Here is a 12133-nt window from a genome sequence, read left to right as displayed (position 1 = left end):
ATGGTCATAAATATTATTCATTCTTCATCTCCCTAATCCTATTTCCCTTTAAGTAGCATTCAGAGGATTAGAGGGTGAAAGTTCAGGAAAAATTACCTGAGCATTGAAACTTAATAATTGAAACAATAAACTCCATTACCCTATGCCATCTGAGTTATTTAAAAGTGGGTGTTGCTTCCTTGTAGGACTAGAAACTTTTTATTGGCTATTTAGCTCCACTCCCACTTTTTAAAAAAATAAGGCATTTTAAGATTGAGTTTTTAAACTGATACCTATTCCAGGGGTGGCTAGCTTGCTGCAATGGAGCCCTGGGCACTCACCACTTTCATCCTTGTGGTTTGTGTTTCTTTCTTGGTCTTTTTGTCACTATGGAGAAAAGACTACAAAGGGAGGAAGCTGCCTCCTGGCCCAGTTCCTCTCCCCATCGTAGGGAATATGCTACAGTTAGACCAGAACATCTCCAGGTCTCTTTGCAAGGTAAGAGGATTGAATCTTATGCTTTTATGCCATCAAATGGAATATTCTTTACAAAGCCCTCTACTAGTGACATCTCATGGCTGATCCTAGGATGACTGAGTGTTAGAAAAAAAGACTCTATAAAGGTTCTCATGGCATAATAAGACATAATGGTGACATGATGGCTTGAGCACTAGAAAAAGTTAGGAAGATGTTGCCTAAGAAACAAAGTCAGACAATTCTTAAAGATTTTAAGTCGTAGACAAAACTGAATCTTGACTATATATGTATGTAAGTATATGTGTGCTATAAATATAGACATTAAATTTAAATCTATGTGAACATAAAGAGGTTATCTAAAAGAAAGAGTATACTCCAAAAATAAGCTTCACTTGGAGAAATTTTATTTGTAAAGAAAAGAAAATAACCCAGGAGACAAGGGGGAAGGAGGTTAGCATTAACAAATATAGAAACTGCACTGGGAAATATTCAAAACGAATCTAAGTCTGAATTTTGTTTTAATATTTATTTTTAGTGATCAGATAAGATATTAGATAAACCAATAGAAGTTTGTGTGCTTCAACTACTCTAGTTTCTGTTGTGAAGCTGTGTGGCTGGCTATTCCTTAGTAATTGTTCTAGTTAAGGGAACAGGAGGAGAAGAAAGTGAAAGAGGAACTATGGGAAGCCCTGTCTATCATCCCCTACCACTAATCTTAAAGCAGTATTTTTAGACCATTAACCAAACAGTCAAGGATGTTCAGTACTTAGAGTATTGAAATCAAAGAATCACACACTGTCAGAGATATGGGTGCCCAATCTAAGAGACTATCTAGGACAATTTATTCTTATCACATAGTCATTTGATCTCTATTTCAATAGGAAAAAATGCTATAGAGCAAGGATTACTAAGATGGGGTCCATGGATTTTTAGGGAGTCAGTGATAGTTTTCCAGAGATCCATGAACTTGGAAGGGAAAGAAAATCACATCTCTTATTGTTGCCAATTGTAATTTGGCCTTTTCCGTCAATTTAATGAATTTTTAAAATATTGAGAAAGAAATTATCAGTTTTATCATAGTGTCAAAAGAGTCCATAACACAAAAAAGTTTAAATCCTGTATTAAACAGGTATTAGTACTAGATTTGGTATAAGAAAATTTGGATTCATAGTTTAGGTCATATTTAAAATTTGTGTCATCTATGGTAAGTAACTAAAACTCTGTAGTTCAATTTCTTCATCCAAAATGAGGGTGCTAGACAAGATAATCTTAAATTTATATGATGATATTCAATTAAGCACATACACAATACTTACTAGGGGTAGCCCATCCTTTAACAGTCATAATTGTTAGGAAAATTTTTCTTTCCATTCAGCTAAAAACTGCCCCTTTCAGCCACCAACACAATGTTCCTTGTGCTATTGTCCAGGAACCAGAAAACCAAGTCTAATCCCTTTTACATATATGTCTTCAAATAACCAGTTATCATTTTCCATTTAAGTCTGTTCTTTCAGGCTAAAAGTTATTTCTGTCAATTAATCTTTGTACAGCTTGTTATTTGAATAGCCTTCTGAACTTGGCTTATCTTCTTTCAATATGTACCAATTTGCCAATGTTCACCTTTGATTGCGACACTCAGAACTTATCACAATAATCCAAATGTAGTCTGACCAGGACAAAGTACAGAAAAACCTAGAATAGCTAGATGAACTTGGATCAGACCAAGAGACATCTGACTCTTAAGTCAATGCTCTTTCCTACTTGATATTATTTGATTATTGGATGAAAAATAAAACATTTATTTGCCATTTGCTCTGTGGTCTGTCTGTTAGGACTGTCAAAGGTCTGGAGTTAAGAAGAAAAAATCAGGGGAGTTCTTTCTCTATGGGATAGTTAATACAAATAGGAAATGTTGATTGCAGTCCAGAGAGAAGGAACCAATGGTTCAAAGGTTACAGGAGTTAGTTAGACACACAGGCTCCTGACGGTTCATTTGAAAGTCAGAGACTCTGGAGGTTGAAGTGATCATGATAAGGCTCCAGTGATGCTTTGCTTTGTTGATTGGATTTAAGTGGATGCCTTTGTTCTAATTCAATAGGCAGAAGTAGCCATCTTTACCTGGCCAGGTATTAGAAAGTTGGAGGGGGTCTGTTCTTGGAAGAGGAGAGAGAACCTGAAGATTGAAAAGGAGGCGAGATTACGAGTTCTCTTATTCATAGCTAAGAAAAGGGGAAAGAAAGGATGTATTGTCTGGAAGTTTCTTGTGTACCTGCTTCTGCTAAGCCTTTCCAATAATATCTAATTCATTAGTGAATTCATCATTTCATTACTGTGCATTTTCCTTCTACTCATAAAATTTACTAATTCCTCGTAAATGATTCTCTAATATGATTTCCCCTAGATACTAGTAAAAACTATTTGGCACATAGTAAAAACTATTAAAATATTACTACTATTAATGTTATCAATCCTACCAAAAAATCCAATGTATTTGAAAGCTTTCTAATGTTCATTTTATATTAAAATATATACATCAATGTATGACTTTAAGGAACCCAATCCAAGGAACCCACCAAGGCATAAGAAAAGTAATGCTAAAGAAACAACCTAAAAAGAGTCCGTGCACCAAAGAGCTTAAGTATAATTGCATAATTGACATAGCAGTTAAAAACACTACAAATCACACATACATGTGTTCAGCTTCTTGGAAAAAAATATAACTATGTGCCCTGAATTTTTAGCATACAATGTATTAGTTCAGATGTACCCATTTGCAGGTTGAGTATTGTGCCTTGAATTATTTTTGTATCTTTTTCCCCAGCTATCTGAAAAGTATGGTCCTGTGTATACTGTTTATTTTGGGTCACAGCCAGTGGTGGTTTTACACGGCTACAAAGCACTGAAGGAAGCTCTGATTGATCAGGGAGACATTTTTGGAGGAAGGGGGTATCTACCAATAGTTGATGACATTTACAGAGGACATGGTAAGTTTTAGATTCTTCAAGAAAAGTGGTAGAAGTGGAAAGGGAATAAATAGAAGGAAAATTTCACAGTGATTTTTAAGCTATCTAGAAATAATTATAACAAACAATTTTGCTTTAGGAAAAGTAAAATCATTCTTGGTTCATTCCCCCCACCCAGGAATTGTTTTCAGCCATGGAGAAAAGTGGAAACAAATCCGCCGATTTTCCCTGATGACTCTGAGGAACTTTGGGATGGGGAAAAGGAGCATTGAAGAGCGTGTCCAGGAGGAAGCTCAGTTCCTTTTGGAGGAACTGAGGAAAACAAATAGTTGGTTATCATTTTTAATTTCTTAGCACCTTGTTTCTATATAGTAATATCACCAGTGCTAAATCTCCCTGGGTTGAGAGTTACTCTTTTTATTCCTGTCCATCTCTGTGACCAAGTGTAACCCTTTTAGAAGGAACTGGAGTAGCAGAATAAGATTTCTCCTCTTCTTCTCATGTTTTATATATACTTTAATCCTAATTATAGAGAAGGGAAACAGTCCAGCAGAGGTGCTATAGATTAAACTTGTTCTTCCCCATTTGTGAATTTCTGTATTATTAGGTCAGCCCTTTGATCCCACTTTCATTCTTGGATGTGCGCCTTGCAATGTTATCAGTTCTATCCTTTTCCATCAGCGTTTCAACTATGATGATGAGAAATTTCTTTCTATGTTAAGGATATTAAGTGAAAACGTGACTCTACTGAACACTCCAATGGCTCAGGTAAGCCTAGAGTCACCTTCTGGCTGTGTGTTTTGCTTGGTAATCACATTTTTGCAATGCAATGAGGAAGAAAGCTCATCAACAATGCCTTCTACCAGAGAACTTCCACATAAGAACACTGGATGAGGTTATTGTCTTTTCAACAGGAATTTTCTATTAAAGGGCACTAGAAATAGTCATGTTATATGTAAAATTATAAGCCTCTGAAGTGAAGACAACTTTCAGCAAAAAAATGAAATTTCTACTAGTGGAGGTGGGTGGTGGGAGTAGGATCTTGTTTTCCTATATTAGTTTTAGGGTTATAAACAAAATTTTAAAATAAAACTATGTTGTAAGAAACATAAGTATAATTATGCAACTAACACCTGGGAGTCTTCTATCACATTTAACCCTCCCTAAAAACAACGCTCAGTTTAAGATTTTATATTCTCTGCTTTTTTTTCCATAACTCTAACAGTTTATTCTTTTTTTATAACATTAAATTTTTTTATTATTATTTTTCATTTTTAACATGGTTACATGATTCATGCTCCTACTTTCCCCTTCACCCCCCGCAATCCCCCCACCCATGGTCAATGCACATTTCCACTAGTTTTGTCATGTGTCCTTGATCAAGACCTATTTCCAAATTGTTGATAGTTGCATTGGTGTGATAGTTTTAAGTCTACATCCCCAATCATGTCCACCCCGACCCATGCGTTCAAGCAGTTGTTTTTCTTATATATTTCCTCTCCTGCAGTCCTTCCTCTGAATGTGGGTAGTGGGTAGCGTTCTTTTCCATAAATCCCTCAGAATTGTCCTGGGTCTTTGCATTGCTGCTGGTACAGAAGTCCATTACATTCGATTTTACCACAGTATATCAGTCTCTGTGTACAATGTTCTTCTGGCTCTGCTCCTTTATATTCTCTGCTTTTTCCATCTACTTGAAGTCCTAGCTTGCAAGTCACCAGTGACATGTTTAATTTTACTAATTATGCTGAGAACACAATGAATGTAAAACAAAGCACTTAATGACATAGTGCTGTGATAAATCTAGTAGTAGAATATCCTTTGCACAAAACCTGAGGCACACTTACCTATGGAAAAAAAGGCATCAGTGTAAATAATGAATGCATAGCAATTATGCATCAGCAGTTCAAATGTAAGGAATATGTGTGGCCAGAACACACTTGTAGTTCATTTGTAGGCAGATGGGCAGCCAGAGAACATGTAGGAAACAACATTTGATAATTTCAGGTAATTTATTTCTTCTGGTAGTGTCATCTTGGGGTTCTTGTTGGGCATGCCACTCAATGTGTACTGTGTACTGGGCACATTTTCCCACTGGTTTTGTGGTTGCCTCTGAGTGTATAGTGCCTGGTATACAGCATGCACTTGTTTATTGATTTTATTGTATAGTTTTTGCTAGGCACTGGTATGATGATCCTTTCAGGATCACTCAGTGGCCATTTCAATTTTTGTCTGCTAAGATGTGCTGATGAAAGTCTCTCCCTGAAATGGGCAACAGACAGCTCTTTTTATTACACAGTATAGGTCAGCAACCATAACACCTAAATTAAAGCCTCAAAAAAATCTCTCTGCCTGGGGTAGAATCAACAGGTCAAAGCCTTAGTGAGTTAAGAGGAATAAATCTACCTCAAGCATGTGAAGACGTCCCCCAGTGGAGTGAACAGATGGGGAAAATTTGCTCCAATAGTCACAAAGGCAAAAGAACCCAGTGCTGTAGAGGGCTTAGAGCTTGCTCAGGCACATTCTGCATAATAGCCAGGCGAGTAGAGTTTTGTTTTGTCACTAAACTTTGATGACTTGAAGAGAGTGAGATTGACAACTTTGAGCAATTCTGCCTCATTTATATCCAATTCACAAGTAAGTTGAGACTTTACTTAACAGTAACAACAACCTCAAAGGGAACATACCCTCTCTTCTCAAAAGGACAAACTTTACTATGTAGCACTAGCTTGTCAGAACCAGAACTTAATTTAAAGTCATAATGAGCTGAGATTAAATCTTGCCATTCAATGTCTTAGTGACCCTGAATAAACCACTTAACCTCATTTTCTCAGTTTCCTCATCTATAAAATGATCAAATGAGATATTGTGCATAAAGTGCTTTGAAAGCCTTGAAATGTTACATAAAATATTAACTATAAGATCAGCAAATGTTATGAATAATATTATTATTTTGGGAGACCATATGTATATTTAAAAAATTTTGTTAAACATTTCATAATTGCATTTTAACCTAGTTGGGCCATGGGATGGTTGACCTCTATACCCTAGAATATTCAGAGATTAAGTGATATGCCCAGGATCACACAGCTGGTATGTGTCAAAGGTAGTACTTGAACCCAAATTTACCTGCTTTGAGGTCAGTTCTGTAGCTATTTCATCATCATCCTATCTCCAACATCATCACATAGATTTTTTTAATTACTTTTTTTCCTTATATGTGGATAGCTACTAAGCTGAGAACTAGATAGCATCTTCTACATTTCTCTGCCATTAATTAAGCTGTTTGGTATCACTTCCTTAATTCACACTAGCTATTTTCTTTTTCTGGGTCTTCAACAAAAGTGTGCCTTTTTAAATATTTCTAGCTACAAGATTCATTAGATTTCTAGGCAATCACTATCCCAAACTATTATGTTACTAAAGGAGACAAGTCCCTTGCCTTTCCAAAAAGATAAAAATAATTTTTAACAATTGGAAAATTGTAACCGTGTAAAAGATTTTCTCAACAAAAGTGAATTCATATAAGATATTCTTCTGCCCCTTCTCCTTTTACAGCTCTATAATAATTTTCCATGGTTTCTCCGCTATTTTCCGGGACCTCACAAAAAATTTTTTTCAAATGTCAAGAAACTTAAAGAGTTTATTTTGAATAATGCAAAGAAATACCAACAGACACTGGATCCTAACAATCTTAAGAATTACATTGACTGCTTCCTCCACAAAATGCAGCAGGTAATGCATATCTATCTGGGAGTTGTTTTATGGAAATGGTTGTTTCTGTTCTTTTAAAATAGATTTTATTGAAAATCTTCATTTTCTCATCACAGTTATTTCTAGAAACATTTTTCCCTCTAGTTGAACTTTTTCACAAGGGAAAGAAAAAGAGTCCATATTAAGTTATCCTATCTGACAAAGCATACAGCATTCTGGCCTAGAAGGTGAGGTGGAAAATATTTCATTAGCAATACTTGGGACAATTGGTGACTTTATAATTGTTATTATTTATTTCTGACAGTAATGTTCAAATTTATCTAGTTCATTTGATTATTTTGGCAATCACTTTTATCTTTTCATTAAATTTTAACAGATTGGCTTGGTTTATTGATTCTGTTTGGTTTTTTTTGGAAAAAACAGTTGTTCTTATTGTTTACTAATTCTATAGACTTTGTGATTCATTTTTCTCTATTTTTTCCAACTTTTCTTTTTTTCTCTTTTACTTACTCATGACTTTATTTCTAGATCTTTTAAAGTACAACCTAATTGATTTAAGTAATCTTTTCTAAATTCATTTTCCAAAGATACAAATTTTCTCCTAAGGAATGCTTATCTGTGTCCTATAGGTTTTTGTATGAGTACTTTTTATTGTTATTATAATTAACCAAATCCATTGTTTTTCTTTGATTTATTCTTTAACTTATTCATTAACCAGGAAGTAGAGTCTTAATTTTCATTTTATCTTTTCTCATTTACTTTACTAAATGCTATTTTATTTTATGATCTTAAAAAGGTGTTTTTGTTATTTCTGATTATTTGCAATTTTTTATGTATTCTTTATATTTTAGCATGTTATCAATTTTTGTCATTGTATCTTGGATTCTTAGAAATATCAATGCATTTATTAATATCTCCATTCAGTTGACACCATAATCAATCAAATTTAAATTTTCCAAAAATCTGTCTGGCCTATATTTTCCTTACTGCCTATCTTTATATGCATCCATCTCTATTAATCTTACTATCAATTATTACCTTCAATGTCTTTGTGAAAGTCACCAAGCTTTTCTTTATATCTTAGATGCTATTGCACTTGGTGCATTGTCTACAATAACTACAAGCATAACATGCATGCAGTTTTTGTTTATTTATTTATGTTTATCCTTCTTGGGCTAGTTCTACTATCTCTTTACCTGACTTTCCTGTTATTTTAGGATCACTTAAAGAATATTTTCATTTGTACCAATTCCTCATTTATATCTTCTATGTACTTATAAGGATTTTGTGTTGCAGTGAATTGTTGGATTTCTACACATTCCTCTATTATTTTATAGTGAAATTTAATCCATTAATATTTAGGGCTATAATTGTTAGTTTTGTGCTTTATTTCACTAAAAATGCTATACATTTTCCTCTCATATAAAACAAAATCAGCACATTTTCTTTGTGCTTTGTTTTGCTTACAAAATCTAATCTAGATCTCTTCCAACTTCTCCAACCCTGGTAATCTTGTACAGTTCCAAATTCCTTACGATAAGTTTGTTTTTCTGTTTTGGTCTCTGTCTTTCTGTCTTTGTGTGTGAGTGTGAGATCTTTCCTTTACTTACTCATACACCTATATAGTACCAAGTCCTTATTCTTTCATTTACCTGAACACATTCATTCTTCTAACTTCAGTGTCATTATTCTGTAGTCCTTGTTTGTAAGAAATGTTGATTCAATTCTACTTTTCTCCTGATTTCTTTCTCTTACAGAGATATTCTATATGTTAATGTTTCCTTCATAGACATTTTGCTTACATATTCTTTCCTTGTTTCTGTTTACCATATGTCAGTTGGGGTTTCTTATGATTGCCATTAATTTTTGATTCTAACTATTCCGACTGTTATGTTGCTAACAGTAGCTTAAAGCTATCAAATTAGTTTCCCCTTTCCTATTTTCTTTTCTGTTGTTCTTGTTTGTTATTGAGGGTCTTCTTCTTAAGATCCATTTCTCCTGGAATATTACACTATAATAGAAAACATTCAAAGCTTTCAATATTGAGCTAAAGGGGAATGGTTCTATCAAATTCTTTACTATTTTCACTATTTGACCCTTTTAAATGTTATAGTATTTTCCCTTTGGACCAATTTCCTTATTTTTCCACCCTCTGTCAAGTCTCAATCACTTTCACTCCTTTTGTGAAAAGTTTTAATGAAGTATATGATACTGGATTAAAGAAGATTTTTCTTCTGGTGCCCACTCTCCACCCCTCAATAGATTAATTCTTAGATTCTAACCTAACTTCCTGCCAATATGAGACCAATTAACTATGTCACTGACATTTTGTTGTTGTTATAGCATAATTCTCAAGTCTTTTATATTAGCCTTATAAATTTCCTATCTCTATGCTCCCATCAGCCCTTTAAAAACAAGGGGAGAAAATAAAAACCTCAATTGTTCAACTGCTCAAATTCAAATGTTCAGTTGTTTTTGTTTTGTTTTGTTTTTTTTTCTTAACCTATCTTCCTGGACATTCTTATCATGCCCGTTCCTTATATCATCTTAGAAAATTTCTCTGTATCATCCTTAATTATTAAAATATTTATTTTACTTATCAAGGAAGGTGCTTTTTAGTACTTGAAATTATCTCTTTAAACTCCTGTTCTTTCTTTCTATTTTCAGCTTTTTATAATTTGCTCTTGAGGTTTTTATCCCTTTGGTTTTGTCCTTGCTTTTTCAATATCTCTCAGACAATATTTTTTAAATAAACACTCTCCTCCTTCAACCTCATAGCTTTGTTAAGCTATACAAGATGAAAATACAATTTCCTTTAATATAAATTTTTCAAATGTATCAACATTTCTCATTGTTGAATCTATCTACTTATCTACTTATCTATTTTTATTTTAGTCATTTTGCATGTCAAATACCTTGTTTTTCTGATCATAAAAGAGAAAGCCAGGAAAATCCCCTAAACTCAGGGACATCTTTATAACTAATGTTAAGTTTCTCCCTATTCTATACTTCTAAAACCATATAAAACAGTTTTGAACATCACTACATAGATTGTAATACTTTTTGCCCATACCTCCTCTTCAATTCTCTCCTTTTAGGCTCTATACTCCTTGACACAACATTCAAGAGTATATATTTTTTTCTAATCACTTGACAATGTAAGATTTAAAATAATGTCCAATAACTCCAATTACTATATTTTATAAAATTTATTAAAAATCACTCAAAGTAGAAGAAATAAAGGAACAAAATTAGAAAGCCTAAGTAAAAAAAGATGTGGATAAAATTCTCCTGCCTGACTCTCATCCAATCTCCATGACTGCCTACCGGGAAAAGAAAAAGAGTGCTACACAAAACTTATATCTTCCCCACATTAGTACATTAGCGTAAATACACAAATGGGACACTGGGAAAGAGAGTCCTGGGGAGCAAATTCTAATTACACAATCCACCCTGTGAATCCATTTGGAAATGAGCATGTAGAAATCTCCCAGATTTACATGCCGTTTCCCCAATGAATCATTACACATAATCAACTTATATCTCTAATGATCTTTAACTAGAGGTACATACAATATTGTACTTTCTAAGGGGAAATTACAATAATTTGGGGATGAGAGGGAAATAAAAGAGAAAGAGAGTAAAACCAATGTTAGGTGGGGACATTGACAAAAAGTCAATTAGGGGGCAGTCCCCTTTGGTATAAAAGTGAACATTCAAATTAAATGCGTTCAACTCCCCACAATTCAATTTCATTACATCCCTAAGTTTATTCTGGATCTTTTGATGCAGTGTATGGTTTCTGCAGGTTTCTTTATGGCACCTTCTCCAAACAGTTCAGCTTCTCAATTCAGGGAGGTAACAAGTTTCTTATCTTAAAATTACTCTCAAACAAGAAAAACTTTATAAATCTAGAATTTTATGACAATAATACAATCCCCCTTGAAGAGGGCGTTGACCAACACACAGATCACCCAGGGATACATGGCTGAGTTATGAGGTATATGAACCAATTGTCAAAAGTATATCAAAAACATTAAAAAAATAAAAGAGAAAAAAGTAACTTCTGAATGCAACATAAAATATCAAAGTCTTACATGTAAAAATTCTAAGTAAGGAAGAATAAGTTCATAACAAGTCCTTGAATCAGGGACCAATTAAAGTGATTTATGTCCCACAAATCTGTAGTACAATTATGCATTTACCCAATCAGTGGCCAGGACTAAATAAAATTGCCATACTATGAAAGAGAGAGAAAAAGGACTAGATTTTGAAGGAGAAGGGAAATATTATTCCCTGGTTTGATTTTACCTTTGCTCTCAAGGATAGAGGAGCCAAAACCACAGCCAAACTGAGATACTTGGTAAAAGTCTCAATCTGGCACAAGGGAATCCTGCATCTAATGTTGTCAAACAGCTGCTTCCGCAAACCACAAAATAAATTCAAGTCCCCTATCTTGGTGCAGAATCCCATCAAACCCACTGGGATTGGTTGGTCTCCTTGACCTTATGCTCCTTGGTACTGTACAGGTTAATTTTGTGCTCTTTGGCAATGAGCAGTGGCTTTTTGTGTTCCCTTCTCCTAGAATCAGACACATAATTAATCAAAGTCCCATAATATTTCAGAATCAATGGCAGATTTTCATAATCTAAAATTTTTGGGTATGCATTGATATTAGGGATAATGGACATTTTATTTTATTTTATTTTATTTTAAACTCTTACCTTCTGTCTTGGAGTTAATACTATGTATTGGCTCCAAGGCAGAAGAGTGGTAAGGGTAGGCAATGGGGGTCAAGTGAATTTCCCAGGGTCACACAGCTGGGAAGTGTCTGAGGTCAGATTTGAACCTAATAGACATTTTTTTTACTGTCTATTTATTTATTTATTTATTCATTTATTTATTTATTTATTTATTTATTTATTTATTTTAACATTTATTAATCTACATTTTTAACATGGTTACCTGATTCATGCTCCTCCTATCCCCTTCACCCCCCCCTC

At 34.0% G+C, this 12133-nt stretch overlaps 1 protein-coding gene across 2 annotated transcripts in view; it reads left to right on the top strand.

The window, feature by feature from the left end:
- Positions 1–297: 297 nt before the first annotated feature.
- LOC123232993 (cytochrome P450 2C44-like) overlaps positions 298–12133 on the top strand; it is a 30746-nt gene continuing 18910 nt past the window's right edge. Inside the window, exons 1-5 of one of the 2 annotated variants that reach the window (XM_044659138.1) lie at positions 298–477; positions 3278–3440; positions 3598–3747; positions 4027–4187; positions 6975–7151. In XM_044659138.1, the coding sequence (XP_044515073.1) occupies positions 301–477; positions 3278–3440; positions 3598–3747; positions 4027–4187; positions 6975–7151 (828 nt within the window). In that variant the 5' untranslated portion in view covers positions 298–300. The remainder of the gene's footprint in view (positions 478–3277; positions 3441–3597; positions 3748–4026; positions 4188–6974; positions 7152–12133) is intronic. The other variant, XM_044659137.1, reaches the window with a different exon arrangement.

This window comes from Gracilinanus agilis, chromosome 2 (genome assembly GCF_016433145.1).
Source record: "Gracilinanus agilis isolate LMUSP501 chromosome 2, AgileGrace, whole genome shotgun sequence".
In the NCBI taxonomy this organism is placed as follows: domain Eukaryota; kingdom Metazoa; phylum Chordata; class Mammalia; order Didelphimorphia; family Didelphidae; genus Gracilinanus; species Gracilinanus agilis.
This window is presented reverse-complemented; position numbering and strand designations above follow the sequence as displayed.